At 42.3% G+C, this 24,668-nt stretch overlaps 1 protein-coding gene across 4 annotated transcripts; it reads right to left on the bottom strand.

The window, feature by feature from the left end:
• Nucleotides 1-815: 815 nt before the first annotated feature.
• On the bottom strand, nt 816-18,839 carry WDR31 (WD repeat domain 31). 4 transcript variants are annotated; one of them, XM_045563579.1, is made up of 11 exons: nt 18,754-18,839; nt 15,843-15,944; nt 12,540-12,683; nt 11,806-11,938; nt 9,832-9,906; nt 7,410-7,554; nt 7,217-7,317; nt 5,642-5,709; nt 4,506-4,647; nt 2,942-3,104; nt 816-1,019 (listed from the first exon to the last, which is right to left on the bottom strand). In XM_045563579.1, the coding sequence occupies exons 3-11, from the start codon at nt 12,653-12,655 to the stop codon at nt 859-861; spliced, it is 1,104 nt and encodes a 367-aa protein (XP_045419535.1). In that variant the 5' UTR covers nt 12,656-12,683; nt 15,843-15,944; nt 18,754-18,839; the 3' UTR covers nt 816-858. The 4 variants fall into 4 exon arrangements, with proteins under 4 accessions (XP_045419535.1, XP_045419536.1, XP_045419538.1 ...); XM_045563580.1 differs by having other exon boundaries at nt 11,806-11,935; XM_045563581.1 differs by lacking the exon at nt 816-1,019 and adding an exon at nt 2,724-2,858.
• Nucleotides 18,840-24,668: the final 5,829 nt, after the last annotated feature.

Below are 24,668 nucleotides of genomic sequence, written 5' to 3'. Positions count from 1 at the left end.
CTTTGCCTCACCCTGGCTATTCCCAAGGGAAAAACATAATATAAATTCTTATTTATATAAAAATGCTAAAATTGCAAATGAGATTTTTTTTGGCCTTAATCTCACAACCTCTCTGTTTTCTCATCCATAGAATGGGTTTGCTAACTCCTACAACTCTGGGCAACTCTCTTATAGTCATTGGCCTCTTCAAGATATCTCAGGTCTGATTTTCACGTGAGCTCGGCAGCACCGCGCTAGGCAGGTACCAACAACAGGCAGGGATCACCACGCCCCATTCTGCCACTACTCTGACTAGAAGCCAAGGCTTTTGCTTTCTTGCCCTAACTTTGATTCTTCTCATTGCTGAGAAGCAGCGACTAGAGCTTGGAGCTCACTGTGAACGATCCGTCTCCTCTGTGGAGCTGCACTACTCTTTCCCATCTTGATTATTTTTGAGGTAACCAAAACAGTCTCTCTGCCCACTGCCTTTTTCTTTTGTGCAGACATGTAAAAGGTCAGTTCCGTGACTCAAGCCCTGTGTTCCGACTCCACAGACACGTGCCTACCACTCTTACACCTACAGGTCATCATTTTGAGCAATAAACATTTTTGGAAGAGTAGTTCCAAAAGCTTACTAAAAAATTACATTTGGATTTAACTGAAACTGAGAGCCTTAGGTTTGTCCATGTTTCTGAACTCCAGACCTGATTTTGAACCACTGGACTTAAACTGACTTCTAACACTGATATACCTTCTCAGGGAAACTAATTAAAGAGTACCAGCTCTACATTCCACTCCTCCCAAAATAACAAAGACACAAAGCCACACTGAGAAAGGAAGGGCCACAGTTTGATATTGTCCGGTGAGTGTCTCTTGGTCTCAGAATGCTGCCACTTCCCGCAGTTCCAGCCCTTGGCTGTGGTCCACTCTGAGTAAGTGAATTCCTCTGTTGAAACTTGCACACAATAAGGAGTTGGTGTCACCAACAGCCAGGGAAGTCAAAGGTCCAGATCCATCCAGAGACAAGGTGAAAAGGCAGGCTAGGGAAGGAAGGGGGAACGAGCAAATTACACCAAGAGTGCAATGTCATGAAACATGGTGTCTTTGTGAGAAATCCAAGGAAATAAAGCATTTCCTGTCCATACCTAATCCACATAAGAGAGGCTCTGCTTGCTTCAGAGGAAAGCGCACCAGCAGGCAAGTCAGAACCTGGGTCAACCCCAAGACGTCAGTTGTAGAGAGTGGCACATGGGCCAAATAGGATGTCTACCACCAAGAAGTACATTTAGACAACTGGGGCCTCCCCGGCTAAGGACATGTTAAAAAGGTGCCCTCAGTCACCTGCCCAGAGAACAAAGCAGGCGCCAGGGCAGGGAAAACAGATAAGGATACTAATCTTTTAATCTTTTCCTTATTTTGGAAACAGGGTCTCACTCTGTTGCTCAGGCTAGAGTACAGTAGCGTCATGAGAGCTCACTGCAACCTCAAACTTCTGGGAACAAGGGATCCTCCCACTTTAGCCTCTCAAGTGCCTGGGACTACACGCGCGTGCCACATGCCTGGCTAATTTTTTTATTTTTTGTAGAGATGGGGTCTCACTATGTTGCTCAGGCTGGTCTCAAACTCTTGGCCTCAAGTAATCCTCCTGCCTCAGCCTCCCACAGTGCTGAGATTACAGGAGTGAGCCACTGTGCATGGCCAAGGATACTGATGTTTAGCTAGTGGCTTCCTGAGGTCTTACTCCCTTTGAGGTAAAGGATAGTGCAGGGAACCTGAAGGGCAGTATTTGGGGCTTGCCAGCTGACCCAGTCTGCCTCCACCTGCATCCTGAAGGCCACTCTTCTGTGAACTATGGGCACACACCTGGTGGGCGGGCATTTGTGCCACCCAGACAGGTCAAAACTTTTAGACCTTGTTCTCCCTGGTCTTAGGTATATGATCATTAAATCTAAAACATCTGTTCTCCCCACCACTCACAGTTGTTAACACCTGGGCGGTTGGAGAAGCCAACTCCAGGTGAGGGTACAGCCGGGCTGTCCTTGCTATGAAAGTTTGGCTTGTCACCACAGCTGTTTGCAGAGTGTCACCAGACACAGTCCTGCCTTTTTTCTCTCAGGGAGATTCCCTATCTCCTCCTGAGAGGAGCTAAATTCTGGAGGATTGTTGTAGAAGGGATTTGGTTTAAAGTTGTTTAAATTAATGCTATTCCTATTTCTGGCAGAACCCTGTGTCCAGGACAGAGTAGCATGGAGGCAGTGGCATGCTGGTAAACTAGCTTTTTGGAAGGAAAAAACAATACTTACTCATAACATTTGTCAATTTTTACAAAGTGTAAATACCCCCACCGTGTCCAGATTTCAAGCTACCAAAGGTTTAAAAACCAGCTCACAAAATTCCTGAATATTTAACAATCTGCCAGTAGGAGGTGGCCCCAGCAGTTCAAGGATTCTGGTGAGCTGTGTTCTATAAGCATCTTTTATCCCCGGTGTCATGACCTTACTGTGATCTTAAACCTCAGCAACAGAGTCAAAAGAGGGCAGAATCACCCTGAGCCTATCTTTATTCCCCCTCACACTCTCCAAGGGCTGAGGCTTTCGCTTTAGTCTTTAAAAACAGAACTGAAAGGTGGTAATTCTTTTTCCCTTTTGCAGACATTTTGAGCATTACAAGTTAAAACATGATGAGGAACTTCAGGTAGAAAGAATATAAGAGCCAAATATATTTGAGCTCTCAGGAATGGGTCTATGCAACATGGTATCAGGAAATACACGGTGATGGCATCTAGCCAGAGGCTGAACAGTGAGATTCTGGCATCTTGACGTCATCTGTTAACCACTGGGAGACTGGACAGCGGCAGGAGATGGGTCGCTTTGTACACTCTGAGCAATGGGAAGAAAAAGTATTAAGAAAGCCTTTAGGACTTCATGTACCTTCTAAGCAGCACTGACAGCAGGCTCCTTACCTCCAGTATCTTGGTTCCAAATCTTCACCTTGCAATCATGTGATGAGGTAGCAATTACAGGCATCAAGGCCAATGCTCTTGGTAGGAAGACACAGGATGCAACGGTCTGGAAATGCCCTTTATATTCACATATTCTTTTCCGTGTCTGTCTTAGATCCCACAACTGCAAAGCAACAACATGGACCAGCTCATACATACTATTTATCTAGCTTCGTCCATTAATATCTATCTCCCCACCTCCCATGATCCACCCACTTCCTCCACTGACCTACTCATGTAGCCACTTATCTTCCTCCATCCTATCCACACGCCCAACTGCCCAACCATCCAATGATTATTTTAAGCACCAACTATGTCCCAAACAACCCTGGTTATAGATGTGCCAGAAGGGTTATTGCCTTTTTCATGGCTAGGGAAGTAAAAGCTCCCAGTCCTATATCATGATGGAACAGTATGGGGTCGCTTGCTTTCATGACAACTCAAGAACTGCCTTACATCATCAGCCTTTTGGCACCTGTGAGTCCTATGGGGACCCCACAGTTAGAAGTACCTTCTCATAAGTACACACAGGCGTACGCATTCTGATTTAATGCCTAGATACTGAAACTTGATACATGAAGACTAGTATCTGCAACAAGGGATGTGCCAGTCAGTGCCGCCAGTCCCACTCTTATTAATACAGATCAGACCACACCTGGAGAATAATGTTCAGGGAGGAGAGCAAACTGAATTGTGTCCAAAAAAATAATGAAGTCACTGGCACTATGTCATCCAGAGAATAGCTGTAGTACTGGAAATGCTTATCTTGGAGAAGAGGCATTACATTCAAAGCCTGATCTACCACTTACTAGGGGTGTGGTCTTGTACAAAGTGATTTCAACTTGTGACATTTCTATTTCCTCATCTGTAAAATGAGAATTGTAATAGTACCTAACTCATGGGGTTGTTTCTAAGAATTAAATGAGACAGTGCATGTAATGTGCTCAGCCCAGTGCCTGGCACATAATAATTGTTTGATAAAATGGAAGCTGTAATTGTTCTATCTGGATGCTAGACAACCCTATTAACTGATATTCCACAATTATGAATCTAAGGTACTTTGGAGGAGCCTAGGCAATCTATCCCAAAACTGACTGCAAGGAAGGTATATGGGTAAGGGATGGCATGTGTCCTGGGCCAAGGCTGGAGCTCCAAATTTCCTAAAGAGCTTCAACTTCCTTTCCTGTGGCCACATGTATAACGGGAATACATTTGGTCCTTCAAACAGTCCCTCCCCTCTCCAGGCTCTGGTGGGAGCAGGGACATCAGCAGGCTAGTTCTGTGCTTAGCTCCTCCCTATCTTGACTCTCTGCCCATTCCTCCTTTCTACTGCCAATTCAGAGAGCCCTAGGTTGATGACTATTTCTCAAAAGTGGCATCTGGAATATGAAGGATCACTCACAGTATGCACTTGAAATAGGCCTGAGCCCTTAGCAAAGCCTGCCTATGCGGCTCAGCTCAGGCACGAGGCCAGAGTGATTTGCTCATCAGCAGCCAGATACCCGGACCCCACACCATCTCCTACCGTGGCCTCACAGCCTTCGCCTCCAAAGCCGCTGCTGCAGGAGACACACTTATGTCCATCCACGCTGACTTCACAGTAGGTCTGAATGTGCTGCTTTGCGGGAAACACATGAGCTATCTGCAGCCCCCGACTGTCCCATAATCTGAAAGAAATTAAAGCAGGAAATGAGTTTGTAGTAAATGTGTCTGAAATACACCTGTAATATCCCACTACCATAAAAGTCTTGGCCTTTTGCTACTGAGGCCAGTCAGGTTGGAATGTCATGATTTACCTAAAAACAGCAGCATGAACCAGATCAATCTCTGAGACTCTAAAGCTGGCAGGAAGTAACTAAATTAAATGATATCTGAGTTCTTTCTATTTTGAGATCAGTTAATAGGAATTTAGACCAAGCATCTTAATTGTACAAGTTAATTTGGTCCTTTGGGTCATTGCTTTCACTGGACAAGAGGATATTTCTATGCCTGTGATTTAAGTTTTTAAAAAGATACTTACTATGATACAGAAAAGCAGTCATCATTCAGAATCAGATACAAAAGATTCACAGGCCTAGGCCAGCCTTGGCCATGGGGTCCACTGAAGAGTGTTTTGTTTTGCCTCTTGTCTCATTTTTGCCTCTTTAAGCCATTCCTACATTTTCAAAGTAGAATCTCTTCTCAGATCTGAAGTTTCAGGTGTGCCCTCGAGTCTAAGAATTACTGGCTTCGTTTGACTCTCTGATGCTGACTCCGACCCTGCTTCCTGGGGAGGGTTTTAGCTGAGGGCTGGGCAACTGAGAATGCCAGGAGCCACGCAGGGGCAGCAAGCAGAGCCAGGCAGCCCGAAGGGTAGGACAAGCAAGTGCCTGATCCTGAAGTTAATCCGGACACATTCCCACAGTGGGAGCTGCTGAATCAGCTGCTTAGAAGCTATCCAGGACAGGGGCTTTCTCATGGCCTGATATCCTGCATCCAGTCTCTACCCTAATGATCTATGGGGCCAGATCAGAGAGGCCCCAGCACCAGTGAGGGGCAGAGGGGCGGGAGGCCCCGGGAAGAACACAGCAATGCGGAGATGCAGGGTAAGAACAGAGTCACGTAAGCATGAGAGCCACAAACCTCACCAGAAACACTTTCTCTGCTGCTCAGGAAGCCTACCTGACGGTTTTATCCTCAGAGGTCTGTAGTATATATGGCTCTCTGGGAACCCAGCACAGGTGAGTGACCTGGAAAAAGCAAAAATTTCAAAACCTCTCCATACCAAGTCATTCTTCTGCTGTAATTCCAGTAAACTGTGCTAACTAGCATCTCTGCACCTTTTGTCAAGGACACTGAGGTAGCAAATGTGACTTGGAGGGATTTTATGCTTTGCAGATGCCTATCACTCATGCTCTACCTGCAGCTCTTAGGTTATCAGAAGCAAGGTACCAGCTGGGCCAGTTGTGAGTACCAAAATGCACGCAGGCACCCTTAGGGTACCTGAAACCCCAGCCATGTGGCAGAGAACTGCTGGCCAGGTGGCAGCTAGAACACCCCTTGTAAGGTGGGACCAACTGAAACTTGAGTCCAACACCTCGGGTTTCAGCAAGAGCGATCGTATTTCTCTTTATCCCTGCAGCCCCCTGCTGGACAGGCATGAAACACTTTTCAAAACAACTCAAGATAACAGGATTTTATTGTCTTCCAATAACCTCCACAAATATGGAGGGCATGGGGCAAGAACATTCTGCCATTGACAGTTGTCTTCAAAATTAGAAAAGATGGGCCGGGCGCGGTGGCTCACACCTGTAATCCTAGCACTCTGGGAGGCCGAGGCTGGAGAATTGCTTGAGGTCAGGAGTTTAAGACCAGCCTGAGCAAAAGTGAGACCTCGTCTCTACTAAAAATAGAAAAAATTAGCTGGGTGTGGTGGCATACACCTGTAGTCCCTCAGGAGGCTGAGGCAGTAGGATTGCTTGAGCCCAGGAGTTTGAGGTTGCTGTGAGCTAGGCTGACACCACAGCACTCTAGCCTGGACAACAGAGCGAGACTCTGTCTCTAAATAAATAAATAATGACTATTACTGAAATCTGACAACCAATAAAGGAACATCTACCATGGGTCAGGCACAATGACAGGTGTTTCGCATAGATTATCTCACTTCATCCTCTGAAGAACCCTATCAGGTGATATAATTCTCCCCACTTTATAAATGAAGACACTAAGAGCATAAGTAGCTTTCTTGGGGTAACACAGCTAGTAAGTGATAGATCCCCGATTCGAACCTAGGTATGGCTGACCCCAAAGGCTGTGCAGTTTATATGCCAGTCTGCTACCAGAAAACAACTGGCCTTCAAAAACAGAGCAAATTATACATAAAGCATAAGGTAATGCTTATCTCTCTGCATGATGTCACATATACAGAATGCACAATAAGCATAAGCTGTGAGCTCCTGGAAGACAGGAACTGTGTCCTTGGTCACTAACCCTGTTCCTAGCACAGCATCTGCCCCACAGAAGAAATGGAGTAAACTATATTTTGAAGGAATAAATGAGGATACTATTTTAAATTCTAATATAAACAAATGTAATCATTCTCTGGAGCAGAAGACTCAAGAGATCACCTAATCTAATAACCCTGAGAGGCCAGGGTTGCACGGAAAGTCAGGACTCAAGGCTGATCTCTGTCCTGACCCTTTCCCTCACCCCGTGCTCCCTCTGCTGCCCTGTTCTGTGCTGAGTCTGAATTCATACCACGTTCCTGGAGACAGACGCTCTCTCCACACACTGTCCAGTCCCCACATCCCACAGAAGCAGGGTGTTGTCCCGAGAGCCAGTGCACAGCTGTGAGAAGTCTTTGGAAACAATGGTAAGAAGACAAACCATGAGCAGAGGCTTGAACAGGGTTTTCCGAAGCACAACTGTATTGGGAAGAGATCTACGTTACCTGGACCCACAGCCAATCCAGTGACCACCATGGCATGGCCAGACAACTGCTGCCTTGGTTGTGAGGAACCATGCAAGTCCCACATCATGACCATCCTGTCCCGAGAGGCACTGAAGAACTGGTTTGATTTGGGAAGACAGGCTACCTGCTCAGGTAGAAAACAAAACAAAAACTGAAACAGCTCTGGTGTGCTTGTTGGATTGGACTTTAACATGGGGGAAAGATGGGTTTGTATAACCCCCTCCCCACACACACTTTTTAAAAGAGTAATACCTAAACTTGAAATCCATGAATGGAAAGCACAGGCTGGTTTGAATTTCCACCTTTATCCATGTTGTGCTACCCTTTCCTCTTTAAGTAGCAGATTTCCTCCTGTCCTTCAAGGTAAAGTTAAAAATCTCACCTCCTCCATGAAACCTCCTCAGCCATCTCACTTCCATGGGATCTCTCCTCTTTGGGGTCCTGTAGAACTTCCTCTCTGTGTGATTTCTTTGGCACTTTGGGATCACCCCCTCCAAATGGGTACAGTGTTCAAAGCACTCTCACGTACTTCATCTCATTAATCATGGAACCACCTTATATCATCTCTTATTTTGTGTGGTAATGTCATTTTATTTTGTTTTTAAAGATATTTTTTTCTATATTTTTAATCACATAAAGATCCATTTATTTCTACTTTACCCAGGGATTCCATAGGAAAGAATTCTGGATCTTCTGATTTACTAAAATGATCATGTTTTTCTCCCTTTGGCCAATTAATACAGAGAATCATATTTACTAATTTCCTAATGTTAAACTATTTCTGCATTCTTAGAATAATGCTCAGCTAGCCATGGTATGCTATTCTTTTAACAAAAAGTTAGATTCTATTTCCTAATGCTTCTTTATGGTTTTTGTATCCATACTGGAGCAGACTGTGAGTAGTATACCCACCATCCATTTTCCTATTCTTACTTAATAATAAAACCTCTCTATTACTGAGTATGGCAATGCATTCAGCTATAAATTCAGATTTTCCAGCCCCCTTGAAGGGGTAGCCAATGAGATATACGTGGAAGTGGGACTTCTAGAAAACTCTCTAAAGGGGCTGGCAGGCACAACCTGTTGCTCTTGTCCCTTCTTCCTTCCTGCTGCCTTGAAATCAGATATGATGACTGGAGTTGCAGCAGCCATCTTGTGAACAGGAGGTAACCTTGAAGAAGGAAGCCAAACTCTGATGGCAGACAAGAAAGAGGAGGAGCCTGGCTCCCTCATGACTATGGAGCCACCACACCAACCTTCAACTACATATGTAGGCATTTTTATCTGGGCTTTCTATTATCTGAAGCCATATCTAATTTCATCTAATATAGGTTTTTGTTGGTCTCTGGTTTTTGTCATATTCTTTGTCCAGTTTTGATACTGATGTTATACTGGCTTTATAAAAAGAATTAAGAAGCTGTCTTTTTCCTCTATACCCTGGAACAGTTTAAACTACACCAGAACTATCTCTTTTTGTGAATTTGAAAGAATTCCTTTGAAACCATCACAGCCTAACACTCTTATGACAGGTAATTCTGTTGTACTCATGATGAATATATGGTGAATCTCTGTTCCCTTTAATACTTTTTACCTTGAATACAACTTTATTTGATATTATTATCACAACTCCTGCTGTTTGTTTGCATTTGCCTGATATATCTTTGCTCACCTTTTTCTTTCCTGTTCTGATCTCTTTCATGGTGTTTCCTTTTTTTAAAATTGTGGCAAAATATACATAAAACTTACCATTTTAACCATTTTTGAGTGTACAATTCAGTAGCAATTCAGAAGCCTCCCTAGTAGCTGGACTACAAGTGCGTGCCACCACGCCCGGCTAAGTTTTTTACTTTTTGTAGAGATGGGGTCTTGCTAGGTTGCCCAGGGCGGTCTCAAATCTCTGGGCTCAAGCAATCCTCCCACCTTGGCCTCCCAAAGTGCTAGGATTACAGGTGTGAACCACTGTACCCAGCCTGATAAAGCTATTTAACAAATTAATATTTATTTACTTTTGTTGACTTTTTAAAAACTTCCCCAGCTAGACTAGAAGGTTGCTGAGGATAGGGGTTTTGTCATTTTTCTAGCTATAATAAACACACAGTAAGCTTTCAATATATGTCCCTGTTAAATCAGGATAGGTCAAGGAGAGTTGTTATCAGCTATTCTCTATTTACTACCTGAGCTATTATGGGGTTAATAACCAAAGAAAAATTGTGTCCAATATACCTGTAACAACAGCTAAGTGAATGGTTTGCTCTGCTTTTCCTATCTTCACGACATCAAATGAAACCCTTGCATTTTTCCTTAAGATTGAACATTCATTCACTCTTAATATCTAGAGCTATTAGATATTCCTTTATTCAGTTCCAAATTCCTTTCATAATAATAATCATTTGACAATTACCTTGGTGATTTCACGTTCATGTCCTTTGAATCTTTTCACCACATTTCCAGTTTTCCAATTATAGGCCACAACTGTCTGCAAAGAGCCATTAAAATATTTTAGTTTAATCTCTGAATTTTTATCTGAAACTAGACTTTACTTCATTCCTCACCTTAATTTCTCATTTGTCACTAACTCCCTCTCTGTCAAGTGACTTGCTTCAAGCCTTAGATAAGGTTTTATGCTCCTTCTCATATTCCCTTCCTTTGAGTTTCTTTTCTTTCCTCTTGATCACTTCTCTGTCTCTCCTCTAAACCTTACTGATGAGAGTGGGATAATACTCCCCAAGGACTGTTTCAGTTTGAGGTTTTGGCTGTAGATGCTGAAGGAGAATTCTACATGGGATTAGGTTCCCCCCATACTGTATTGCAATTTTTTTTAGTTGTGTGGTTTTTTTTTTAATTTATAACCTTAACCATGTTTTTTTTTTCTTTTTTTGAGACAAGGTCTCACTCCGTAGTCCAGGACAGAGTGCAGTAGTGTGATCACAGCTCACTGTAACCTCAAACTACTGGGCTCAAGTGATCCTCCTGCCTTAGCCTCTTGAGTAGGACTACAGGTGCACACCACCACCATGGCTAATTTTATTATTATTATTTTTTGTAGAGATGGGGTCTCACTATGTTGCCCAGGCTTGTCTTGAACTCCTGGCCTCAAGCGATTCTCCAGCCTCAGCCTCCCAAAGTGCTAGGATTACAGGCATAAATCCCTGCATCCGGCCGATCTTAACCATTTTTAAGTGTACAGTTAAGTATATTCACACTGTTGTGAAATGGATTGCACCTTTTTTTTAAATTTCAAAAAAAACTCATCCATAATCCCTTCGGCCAAAAAGGATCATTGTTAAAATTTTATTTCCATATTTTGGTCAGGTGTATACTTTAATATTTTATTGTAAGCATTTCTCTCCCTAAACAGGATTTGTAAAGCATTTTCTGGCCAAGTCTCCACAGTTCATTGCAAGAGAGTAAGGAGCATGTATTTATAGTGGACCCAGCCCTTGTTAACACTTGACCTCATCTTTCTAAATAAAGGGCTATTGAGAGGGCCATTCCTAGTCTCCTAATCTGCAAAACAGAGAGGATAATCCTTGCCCCATCTACCCCTCACTGGTGTGAGTGAGGCTCATATAAATAAAATTTCTTACATCTCAGATGATACAGATTTTAAGACAAAATGCTGCCAATTATTCTATGATACTGAGATGTATCCTGATTTCAGAGGTGTTAAAATGTGAAAACATGTACACATTTTAGAACCAGTGAAATACAGTATGCAAATGGAATATGAAGATTCTAAAAGGCTATTAAAAATGAGAGGCAATATTAGTATTATTCTCTATAAAAACAATCAGTGTTTTTTGCTACCAATATCCTAGCTGTGAAGGCTATGATAGATCCAAACATGAAAGAGAGAAAGCAGTCAGATTCAAAGTGACGATGGGAGGAAGGATAAAACATGGAAGGGAGGAATCATGATGCCACATGAGTGGAAAGATTTTGGCAAAAGCACAGCATAAAAGAAGAGACTAGAGAGTTCCTTTTGTGGATAAATAACTTCTGTATCTGCCTATAGATGTAAAAAGGGATTGGCTGGAAGAATAATCCTTGTCATTTATAAAAAGCATGTGGGTAGTCAGGCATAGTGCTAAGGGTCTTACCTATGTTCTTATTTAATCCTTACAACTGTACTATGAAGTGGCATTATCATATCCCCACTTAACAGATAAAGAGACTAAGCTCAAAAAATTTAAAGATTTACCCAAAGTAATAGAAAGTAGCCAAGCAGGGATTTAAACCTAGTCTTTCTAACTTGAAAGCCGATATTTTCATTCTAGTCAACTCTGCTGCCAGCAACACAAACCCTAGACTTCTTTCAAAATAGCTTCCCTTCCCTGCAATCAGTTGGTTTCCTAGGAAACCCTGCAAACCCCACCTTATCTTTTCCTCCGGAGACACAAAGGTCTGAGTTCAGAGCAGCAACAGCAGAGACGGTATCCACATGAGCTGGGCTATACTCTTGAAAAGCTTTAGTTTGAATTCTCTCTTCTATAATTCCATCAGGCCTGCTAAAGAGAAGATGGAACATGAGAGGCCCAAGGGCATGGGAGTGGAATGGGGAGCAAGGGAAGGAAGAATGTGGGCTAAGGCGGCGGCAATTCAGGCTGGTCTGAGAAGGAAGATGAGAAAGGAGTAGAGAAAGGAGATTCACTGACATTGTCAACAATGGTATTATTTTCTCTGCAATACGCAGAATGACTGAATGATTAGAATCTGATAAAGGGGAATCCTGAGGCCAAGAAGTCAGGAGTCTTTGCTCACACAGAGATTAATCCCAAAGATGCAGGGCCCCTCTGTGTGTGGTTGCAAATACTAGCTACTAAGCTGACAGTTTCTTACTTAAAAGAGAACAGACCAAATTGGCCAAGTGTGGTGGTTCACACCTGTGGTTCCAGCTACTCAGAGACTGAGGCGGGAGGATCACTTGAGCCCAGGAGTTCAGAGTCTGAGACTAGCCTGGGTGATATAGTGAGACTCCATCTCAAAAAAAAACAAAAACAAAAAGAAAGAAACAAAAAGAAAACAGTTGCCCTGGGCCTTCTCTTTCTTTAGTGGAGAGTTTTAATGGGGCATAATAAAACTTGGGATCCCAGGGTAGGATTGCTGTACCTGTATTTATAAGTGCCATGTTTGAGTTTGCTTTGTAGTTTCCCCATCCCAGCATAGAACCTACAAGAAACCTTCTGTGGAGGTACTTGTTTCAGTTGGCACCTGAGTAGCACCATCCCTTGTGGCTGCTGGAAGTTGTGTTCCCTGTTTAGTAAAAAGAATAAGAAATAATGTTAATTTTGTTGGGCAAAATTACTAGTATTGTTATGTTAAAATTATTTTTTTAAAAAAGACGAATTCTGTACATTTGCTTTTTCTCGTTTCCCTGCTTCACTCTTATAGCCCTGGGATTGCAGCCTCCAATAAAGCATTAGCAGACAAACAAAAACAGAAATAAAACTAATTTTAAAAAACATAAGAAATTCCTCAATAAGTTAAAAACAGGATTGCTGTATGATCCAACAATACTACTCTGCAGTATACAGCCAAAAGAATTGAAAACAGGTGTTCAAACAACAATTTGTACATGAAAGTTCATGGCAGCACTGTTCACAGTGGCCAAAAGGTGAAAACGACTCAAATGTTCATCAATGAATAAATGACATATGGTCTATCCACACAATGGAATATTACTAAGCCATAAAAGGAATGAAGTACTGATACATGCTGCAACATGAGTGAACCTGGAAAATATCATGTTAAGTAAAAGAAGCCAGACACAAAAGGCCACATATTATATAAGTCCATTTATATAAAATATCCATAGTTGACATATCTATAGAGAAAAAAAGATTAGTGGTTGCCAAGAGCTGGGGTGAGGAGGGGAATGGGAAGTGACTATTTAGTAGGTACAGGGTTTCCTTTTGGGGTGATGAAAATGTTCTGGAACTAGATAGTGATGATGCTTGTACAATATTGTCTATATACTAAATGTCACTAATCATAAATTTTATGTTATGTATACTCTACCACAATAAAATAAATACTAGGAGCATATAATTAAAAATTAAAAATAATTTATACTAGTGAAGCTTCTTGAAAAAGAAAAGCCTCAGTTATTCTAAAAGGTTATAACCTTAATTGGTTGCCAGATAATTTTTAAATAATTTCATTGTGGTACTTCTCTAAATCAGTGTGCTAGAATCATGAAGTATATTTAATATGAAGGTGATACTAGAGATAATGACACTAAATGAGACAATATAGTTAATGACCTGGGCCAGCAGTTCTGTAAGTGTGATCTGAGGACCACGGGGATTCCTGAGAGCCTCTCCAGATGTCTGGGAAGACACCCCTTTTCCAACTCTGTGTGAGGCCTGCTTTTCTTTTTATATTTTGACCTAAACAATATATTGCAATAGACTGAACACAGAAGCAGATATGAGAATCCAGTTTTCTTCTGTTTAAGCCAAACATTAAAGAGATTTGCAAAAATATAAAACAATACCATTTGTTCTGGGAAGTATATTTATTTGTCATATGTTATTTATGTTAAAATACAATAGGTTTATTATTGTTATTTCATAATTAATAGGTAAATATTTTTTAAAATTTCTCAGTTTTAATGTCAAAAGATGGTAGAAGAGCAGGGATATGAATCTAATCTATAATCTACATAAACAAAACCTCTTTGGGGGTCCACAGTTCTTTTTTTTTTTTTTGAGACAGAGTCTCACTTTGTTGCCCAGGCTAGAGTGCCATGGCTTCAGCCTAGCTCACAGCAACCTCAAACTCCTGGGCTCAAGCAATCCTCCTGCCTCAGCCTCCCGAGTAGCTGGGACTACAGGCATGTGCCACCATGCCCGGCTAATTTTTCTATATATATTTTTAGCTGTCCATATAATTTCTTTCCATTTTTAGTAGAGACGGGCTCTCGCTCTTGCTCAGGCTGGGGTCCACAATTCTTAAGAGTGCCAAGAAGTCCTGAGGCCAAAAGGTTTAAAAACAATTAACCTAGAAATAATGTTAATACTGGATGACATAATTAGAATAAAAAAAATTAAATGTATTCCAGGTATACTTGCCTTGTCCCCCTCAACTAACACAACTAGAACTAAAAAGAAATAGAATAAATTATACATTTAAAGATGCTCATCCATTTACTCATTCAGGAAATCCCTCCTAAGCACCTAATTTGTGCAGGCCCTAAACCAGGTGTCAGTGAAACAAAGAGGAAAAAGAAAGAGAAACCTGAAGATGTGACCAGCATAAACATTAAACATTTGCTGGTACTGAAAGAATCTGACTAGGGGACGATCCCAGATACTACAGGTCATGTGTCCTCTGCAACTAGCTGTTCTGTGGGATGCCAAAGAGGTGAGGGAAGTAAATGGAGCAGTGGGAATACCCATTTCCTATTTCTTCTGGGGTTTTCTTAAAGAAGTTCTAGGGGATGAAATTCCACTGGGCATGACCAGCCTACTTCTAGGAAGAACTGTCTACATGGAGAATAGCAGGTAAAACTCACCAAGTTAAGTGTTCTCATTCATACTATTATCATTAAAAAATAGAGTATTCCAGGATAATTTCAGCCTACAACTTGAGAATTTGCCAGAATTGACCTGGCAAGAACAGGTAACCAGTACAGAAGCACAATGCAGTGGAAAAAACACTGTGAGTGGCATCAAGACACCTGGGGCTGGATCTCCGCTCTGCCTCATCCAACTGTGTATCCTTGAATAGCTCCATTCCCCACTCTGGGCCTCAGCCTCCTCATCCAGAAAATCAGGGCAGTAATGATTTTTTAAATGATTTTTAAAATTTCAAAATATTAAGGGGGTATAAATGTTTTTGGTTACATGGATTGCTTTTGTAATACTTGAGTCTCAGCTATAGGTGTGCCCATCACCCAAATAGTGCTCATTGTACCCATTAGGCAGGTTTTCTAAATGGTTTTTAGTAGACCACGTGCTCCATAAGAAGAAGCTCTCTCATTATTCATCTCTGTACATCAAGTAGCTTGCACAGTACTATACAACAAAAGTTATTTGTTGTGAAGTAGTAAATCTAAGGTTCCTTCTAGTTCAGACATTCTAGAATTCTCTGTAAGAGGCCACAGATGTGCTGAGAGGAAAAACTCCAGGATAGTTTTCAAAAACCTTGGGATGTTGTGTTGTTTATGGACAGACAGACGGTGCAGGGCTTCGGATCTTCCAGCCTAACCCATTTTTCAACACTGTTATCAAACTAAAGACAGATGGCATTCATAGATCTAGGTCACTGGAACCTGCAGGTGCTATAAATGGATTGGCTCTGCTTAGAACTGATTGGATTCTTAGCTGGTATATTCAGAGAGCCATACTTCCCAAGTGAAGAGTATTCATGGGACATTATAAGGAAAAGATAACTTTCAGAATTACTTACCCGCAAATCAATAGGATCTTCTTGGTGAGCGGCTGTATTCAATGATTTGTAACGTGTATCTTTTGGGAAATATTAATAGTTCAGGCAGCCACTTCCTAATCTCTGTAATTAGTGAAAAGATGCTCGAGTTAATCTCTTCTCTATCTAAGCATGTTTGCACTGAAAAAAGATTTATAAGGTAAATAAGGACCTTGTTTAAAGAGATTGTTAAGTGTAGTTTTCCCTCACAAAGAAATATCTTACAAAATTCCAAGATTATATAACTCTGACATTTACAACAATTAGGAAAAGTATACCGTAATGTTAATTATACATCTGTTGTTAATATGCAAAATATATTTAAATGCATCATTAAACATTTTTATTTTACTCATAGTACTTCTGTTCATCAAAAATCTTCACCATTGACTTACTTCAGAGTTTACTGCTTTTGAGAAAAAGGCAATTTCTCTTTTAAGTGTATGAATCCTAGAATTTGAGATGGAAGAGCTTTTCAAAATCATCATATAAATCTTTTATTTAAAGATCTGGAGAACAGTGGCAGAAATATTATTTGCTCAAAATTATAACTAGGTAGATCTCTTGACTTCTAGTCCAGAAGATAAATGTCTAAAAGAAGAAACAGTTTTATTGCATTTTAACAACTCTATTTTAAGAATTCAAATAAATCCTAATTATTGAATGACAGTGTAGCTTATTCTGAGAAGTGAGAGCAGCACAGAAGAGTAAGAATAACATTTGATTAAGTGCATTAGTGTTTGAATTAGGGTTAGTTCTGAATCACAGTTCTACTGCGGCCTTGGTCAAGTTGATTGAACCTAAGTCTCAGTTTCCTATGTGTAAAATAGGATAATAACTCTATAACTAGTTTCTATGAAGATTAAAAATAGCACTTAAGATGTGCCAGGAAGTGCTCTAAGTGCTTTATATTTATTAACTCATTTATTCTATTCCACAATCCTCTGAGATAGTTACTGTTACTACAGGTTGAGCATCCCTAATCTGAAAATCCAAAATCTAAAGTGTTCCAAAATCTGAAACTTTTTGAGAGCCAACATGACACTCACAGGAAATGCTCACTGGAGCATTCTGGATTTCAGATTTTCAGGTTAGGGATGCTCGATCAGTAAATATATAATGCAAATATTCTAAAATCAAAAAAAAAAAACAAACCCAAAATCTGAAACACTTCTGGTCCCAACCATTTCAGATAAGGGATACTCAACCAGTATAACCATTTTGCAGATGAGAAAAGTGCAGCACAGAGATATTAAATAACTTGCTCAAGTTTATATCGCAAATAAGTGGCAGAGCCAAAACTTAAACCCAGGCAATCTGACTCCAGAGGCCCTGCTCTTGACCAGCATACTATGCTGCATCTCTACAAAAACCAGTGCATATAAAGCCTTCACGTCAACCTGGAAAACTGTTAACAATAAATGATTGTTACTAACATGATTATGAGATTAACAGTAATAATAAATGGAAGCAGCAATTTCACCTGTATTAATTCTGCTCATAATACATGTGTATTAAACATACATACCAAATATACACAGAGAACATACACAAATGGATATGAGTCTGAAGGATATTAAGCTGAAGTCAACTATGGCCCCTGACCAGAGTGATTGATCCCAATGAGGCTAATAATTCATTATGTTATATAGCAAGGCAATTTAAAACTCTCAAGAACAAAGTATATGTCTACATTGTTATTTTACGAGTAAACTAAGACTACAAAAATACTATTAAGTTATCTTCCTTTGTTTATATTATGAATGTATACTTGAGAGGAGGGATAACATCTTGTTCATTTTTGTATCTGTGCTTTGAGTATGGAGAACGGATGCAAGGCAAATATATCTGTTGAATGAATGAATGACATACTAAGATGAAAGAGTCTACTTGAGGGAATGCTTTCTAAGGACTCAACAACATAAGGGCCCTTTAGAACTGCCCAACAACTATCCTCCAGGGAGCAGTCACCCTTGCCTTGTCTCAGATTTCAGGCCCAGAAAGGCTGGAAAGGACTTGGGAAAGTCTATTAAACTTGATTATGGCTTTGGATGTCCTTGTTAGTTCTAGTTGGAACCTGGCCTAAATCTGAATTCCAGAACCCACTTCTGCCCCAGTCTGCTTTCCAAGGACTTTGAAATACCCCGTGGTCACTCTAAACATAACTCAGAAAATTCTCTTTTAACTCTCCAATGCAATATTCCTTGATATACACCGGTACATATCCAACCCTTCTATTCCATGAAGAAACTGGGACACATTTGTGACATGCTGAAAGTCACAAGGGCAGACTAGTGGACCAGACCTCATTTCCCTGGATTTCCTCAGTCCATTGCTCATGCAAATGCTGATTTCCCATCTTCCTCCCTCTCTCCAAATCTCCATACATTTAACCTATACTCTGGGAGACCAAGGCATCTATACCAAAACCACGGTCCAAGAGAAACAAAACCACATGTGGAAGCACCTGGAAGGTGGTCTAGTTCGACCCCCTAAAGGCACAGATAGGGGAAACCGAGGCTCAGAGAATAAGAGGGTCTTACCCAAAGTTACACGAGGAATCAGTATTAGGCCAGAACTCCTAAAGTTGTCTCAAGTTTTAGGGACAACCTGCGTGCAGTTTTTCCTTTCTGGCTGCTCAGATCACAAATGTTCCTCTCCCTGCCCATTATGCAAACTGGTAAAGCTTATTTCTGATATGTATCGGGAGGAAGGTGAGGAGGATTTCCCCCAAGATGGATGGGAACCTAGCGCTACCCAGCCCAAGGCTGACTCTCAGAACCCGCTCTCCGCTTCGGCCAGAAATGGGCGGCTACGGGCCAGAAAGCGCGAGGGCTCCACCCTCCCTGCCTGCTACTGCCCCCCTTTCTCCCGCCTGGGCTTCCATACCCACCGGTGGGCTGGCGGGGTTGGAGCTGAGGCCGGATGGGACGCGGAGCCGGAGGGCGTCCGTAGCCTCTGAGCTCCACAGCCTCCCGCGCCTCCGTCCCTAGCAACGAGGCTCACGTCGCTAGGGCGGGAGTCCCAGCGAAAAGCTTCCGGGCGCCCTCGCCCGCCGCCGAACAGCAGTTCCGCTCGCCTAACGTCTCCCGGGAATCGAACGAGAGCGCCCAGCACTGTTTTCTTAATGTAACAATTCGTTGATAAGGTCCAGAGAAAAGGACGGAAGTGTCCAAGACCACGCTGCCAGAAGAATCTAGGTAATCCAAGGAAAGCGGGTATCATTGTAACAGCCACGAAGGAAGCACTTAATGTCATCTTTTAAATTATTATTAGCTCAGATAGATGTGTTGCCTGATTTCTTTGGAGTTTTCCCTGAGTCCAACCAGAGATCCCTCCTTTGGACACTTCTCCAGTCCCCCACTCCCTTATTCCATCATTCTTTTTTTCTTTCATCAGACCGTTATAGCCTGGCACCATAGCAAGAAGACCTCTCAGTACCTTTTTGAGATGCAGTGGGAAGACAGTTCTAGAAACTAACAGCAGCTACAAGACAAAGTTTTTACAGCTGCAGTCGCAGTGCTTCCAAACTAGAGTCCATTCACCTCTGTATTCCCATTGCACAGCTCAGGGCTTGGTATACAGAAGGGGCTTGTTGAATGGTTGTTGAATGAATGAATGAATGAATGGCAGGGATCCTGTCCAACATTTCTTTTGCAACCTAGTAGGTGCCTCTGCTGTGCTCATCTCCCACCAGAATAGCTTTCAGTGAAGATTTGTGGAGTTTCTGAAAGTTGAGTGCCTGTGAGAGAGTAGGGGTGGGAGAGAAGTTTGCCTTCACAGAATATCAGGGCTGGCCAATGGGTCTATCTTCCAACCCAGGGAGGGAATCCCCACCACAGCATCCCTGATGGGGGTTCCTCTAGCCCTTGTTGATGCTCCTTCAATGATGATGCACTTATTACTTTCTGAGTCAGTGACCTGGTGTTGGGAGATTTCCTCCTGGCAGGAGAGGGATCTACCCCTATGCCACTTGCAACACTGACTTTAGTTCAGAGCTGAGGGTTCTCTCTACAAACTTAATCCCTCTTCCCCATAATAGCCTAGTAAGCCACAACCAGGATAGACTTATTGCTTTGTCCTGGAGCACAGAGCTAGACTCAGTGCAGCTACAGAGTTGAGTATCTAGATCTCTGCCCTTATGGTGTTCCTGCTCTGGAGATGCAGCCCCCCTAAGAGATGCTTTAGGCTTAAGACACCAGAGACTCCCAAACTGGTACTGCAACCAGACCTCTTCCTGAGCCAGACCTGTATATTCACCTGCCTTCTGCCCATCTCCTTCTGGCTGTCTAAAAGACACCTCATCCTTGATATGACTCATACTAGAAACATCATCTTCCCCCCAAACGTGTTCCTCCTCTTTTCTCTCCAAGTGCTAAGCACTATCATTCACCAATCACCCAAGCCAAGGATCTAGGAGTCATTTATAACTTCTCCCTCTCTTCCTTGTTTGAGAAAATCCCCAAGACTTCTCAATTCTGCCTCCCAAATATCCTAAAAATAAAAATCTGTCCACTTCTCTCTACCTACCACCTTGGTTCAGGCCAACATCATCCCAGGGTGTGAACAGATTAAAAACGACCACAAAATCTTTGTAGCTTCTCCTATAAGGGCTGCCTTGTAACTTGTTTTGACCAATAGAATGCAGCAGAAGTGACATTGCAATACTTCTGAGTTTAAGCTTCAAAAGACCTTGCAGTTTCTGCTCTGATCCTCTTGGAACACTGCCCCATGGGAAGAAGATTAGGCTAGCCTATCTGGGAGACATGGCCCATCCAATAGCTAGCACCAAATGCCAGACATGTGGGTGAGACTATTTTGGACTATCCAGCCTTAGTTGAGCCATCAGAGGACTACAACCATATGAGTAACCATCAGAACAACCCAGGTGAGCTCAGCCCAATTTAGTAATCCACAGAATTATAAATAAAACAGTTTTCATTTTGAGCCACTGAGCTTTGAGGTGGTTTGTATACACAACAGATAATGGATATCCAAAGTGAAATGCAAATTCCTTTATTAGGTCTATAAAATTTGGTATATATCTCTTTAGCCTCATTTTCCAATTCTGCCACCCACATTATATGCTTCAGTGGTTTGAACTACTTGCAGCTTCCTGACTCATTGTGCTAGCTGTCACCTTTGAATCCAGAATTTCATGCACACCCCTCCCTAACCCTCACATCTCATCCCTCAGCTTTACACTACCAGTGCCTCTGTCTTAGCCTATTTTGTGCTGCTATAACAGAATACCACAGACTGGGCAATTTATAGTGAACAGAAATTTATTTAGCTATGGGTCTGGAAGCTGGGAAGTCCAAGATTTAGGGATAGCATCTGGTGAGGGCCTTCTTGCTGCATCATAACATGGCAGAGGGCATCACATGGTGAGAGGGAAGAAGCTCGCTAGAGGGAAGGGGTCTGAACTTATCCTTTTATCAGGAACCTACTCCCACAATAATGCCATTAATCCATGCACGAGAGCAGAGTCCTCATGACCTAATCACCTCTTAGAAGTCCCACCTCTCAACACTGTTGCATTGGGGATTAAGTTTCCAACACATGTACTTTCAGGGCCACATTCAAACCACAGCGGCCTCCAGCTCTGTCTTATATAAATATAATCCTAGCTCTTGACTCTTTATTACCTGAGTTGGTTGTTCTTTCCTAGACTTGCTCGGTTTAATAATGTCCCTCCTGTGAAGTGGGCTGGTCCTAAGAGCCCTCTGGAGAAGTAAGCTGGTCTCATCTAGTTTGGTTTGGCCTGAGAGGAGAGGACTCTGTCATTGGGGGCCTAGACTTCATCACAGGGCACCCATGTGATCTGAGCTTGTCTGTACTGGCAGACTGCCAAGTCCCTCTTAAAGGTGGCAGCTGAAACTGGCTGTGCTATGAAAACATCACAGGAGGAAAAGAAGCCACAATGTCGATAGTCTCGCTGCTACTCCTAGACACTGTGCAACTGTAGGCAGACGACTTCCAGCTCCGGCTCCAGAGATGTTGGATCAGGGTCTGAGGAGGAAGGGGGAATGGGAATAGGGCCTGGCAAGGTGGGGCCCACCAGGCTGGCAGAAAAGGCTGGACCTGCCACTGAGGAGCACACCTGAGGGAAAAGTAAAGGCCAAGGAGGAATAGTTCTTTCCAAAGACTTTCCAAAATGTTCACTAAAAAAAAGTTAAAAAAAAAAAAAGAGCAAAACCAAATGTCATAGATGAGCAAGTGAAAGCATAGGTTATAGAGCAGGATGGACACATAATCCCAATTTTATAAAAATAAGTACACTTCCGCCTGTATCATGCAGTGGGGGCTAATGAATGCTTTACCATATGTGTAAGAATCTGTGAATATATCTGTAGCAGATTTTCACGCAATATAAATTGTGTGAGGTTCTTTGGAGACAGAGAAGCAGAGTTCATGGCGTAGAGAGAAATCCTGCACTTGCTTGTCCTCTGCCTGGAAAGCTCCCTCCCCCTGTTTTCGTGGCTTGCTTTTTCCTGTGTCACTCCTCCAAGCCGCCTCCAAGGTCATCCTTTCCACACCACACCTCCATCATGCTCTCTTGCCTTTAGTACTTGAATCTTTTCATAGCTCTTCCCACTATGGACATTATATTACACATCCATCTGTTTTGTTTGTCCACGAAAGCAGACTTTGTTCTCTTTGACTATTATCTTCCCTGTGTCTTAAATAAGGCCTGCACACACACAAACACGGGTAGGGGCTCAATAAATCTGTTGAATGACTAAAATGTAACAAAGGTGTCCATTCTTCTCTGTCCCCAGTTGAGGGCGTCTTGACTAGACAAGCCCTAAAGTTTAAGTACAGCCCTGCCCACGCCCACAAAGGCCCCAGAAGTCCCCTAAGACCTCTAAGCAGCTTTCAAACTTTCTTGACCATAACCCTCAGAAAGGAATACCTTCAATTCCTAGTGACTCTCTCTCTCTCTACATATATATATATATATATATATATATATACCAATGCCTGTATATTTATAGTGTGTGTGTATATATATATATAGTCAAAAGACAAAATTACAACAAATTTAGTTAAAGTATCTTACTGGCCTTTATTAGCAATTCTAGAATCAAGCAACACCTCATTCTACAAAATAAAATGTTCCAATGGTCTGAGTAGAGGAAGTTGGCTTTATAGGTAGAAAAAGGCTGAAGAAAGCAGAAATAAGGAACGAAAAGAGGATCGGTCATTTCAAAGGTACTTTCTGGCCAGGTGCAGTGGCTCACACGTGTAATCCTAGGTCTTTGGGAGGCTGAGGTGGGAGGATTGCTTGAGGCCAGGAGTTTGAGGGACCAGCCTAGGAAACATAGCTAGACCTAGTCCTACCTACTCAGGAGGCTGAGATGGGAGGATGGCTTGAGCCCAGGAGTTTAAGGCTGCAGTTGAGCTATGTATTGTGCCACTGCACCCCAGCCTGGGTGACAGAGCAAAACCTTGTCTCAAAAAAAAAAAAAATAAGTAAATAAAGCAAAATTACTTTCCCTATAGGGTTAAAACAGAGAGGACTTCCTTATTATGCCAGCCAAATCTGTATACTTTAAGGATTTGGCTATTCTCTCCTTCACACCACCCCCCACCCACAATTTCTCAGAAGGTCAGATAAACAACTTGGTTTTGGTTTGGTGAAGTGGAACTTTAGCATGAGTGACTCTATTTTAGTTTGGTCTGGTTTCTTGGGGCCTAGTGCAGGAGCTTAGTCCAAAACAATGAGCTTCCATAAATTTTGTTTAACTATATATATAACTATGGGCAAGTTTTCTGGGTTTTTTTTCTTTTTTTTCTTTTTTTTTAGATGGTGCTCTCCACCCCTTGAATTGATATACGACCTAATAAAGAGTTGCCACTGCCCTAGGGCAGTGTTTCTAGAAGCGTCAGAGGGCTCATATGCATCCTAATCAAGGAGTGACTGCTGTAAATGCAGATCACTGGCTCTATCCCAGACTTAATGAATGAGAATCTTAAGGGAAAGTCTGCAAGTTTAACAACCCTCTTCTTGCCCCCCCCCCCCCCGGTATTCTTGATTCTGAAGTCCAATAAAGTTGAGAGCCACAGCCTGGGAGTTTATGAGTATCCGGGAAGTGGGTCCTGCAGGGCTTGATGCATGTTTAGGAAAGCGGTTGATTCTCTAGTTCCAGTCCAGCTTGGCCTGTGAGCAGTAGAACAGATGCATCCAGCTTTATAAAAGTAAATCTACTCACCTTAGCACTTTGCATTTGCTAGTCCCTCTGCCTGGAAACACCTCTGGGGATTCTGCTGCGGCCTTCCAGACTCAGTCCTCCCAGGGCCACACCCCAAGAAAGGGCCCAAGCTTTCCCCAAGGACCTTAACCCCTGGTTCCTCCCCTTGCTCCCACAGCCTCTTTTCTTTTTAGCCTTCACACAAAAAAGTACCTCCTGTTTTCTTTGTTTTCACCATAGGGCTTAATAGTCCCCCACTCTCAGTCTTTAGAACAAAAAAATTCTAAACACAATCTCTAATTACGGCAGCCTATTTCCATCCCCAAGCCCAGAGGAGGGTAGATGCCATTAGGAAGTCATCACCTGGGATGACTCCCACTGGGATGCTCTGGAAAGCTTCTCTTTTGATGCAGACCCCTTGACAAAGAAACTCACGAAATTTACATTCTGAAACCTGTTACAAGCATATTTACAGATCCTCACACATATAATAAAAACAGTTACTATCCCCTATTGTATGTCAGACACCCAAGCTACACACTTTGCAGACAAGATCTCTAAGCCCTCTAAGGTAGATACTATTATTAGCACCCCCACTGTAGAGATGGGGAAA

Source organism: Lemur catta, chromosome 10 (assembly GCF_020740605.2).
Source record: "Lemur catta isolate mLemCat1 chromosome 10, mLemCat1.pri, whole genome shotgun sequence".
Classification (NCBI taxonomy): domain Eukaryota; kingdom Metazoa; phylum Chordata; class Mammalia; order Primates; family Lemuridae; genus Lemur; species Lemur catta.
This window is presented reverse-complemented; position numbering and strand designations above follow the sequence as displayed.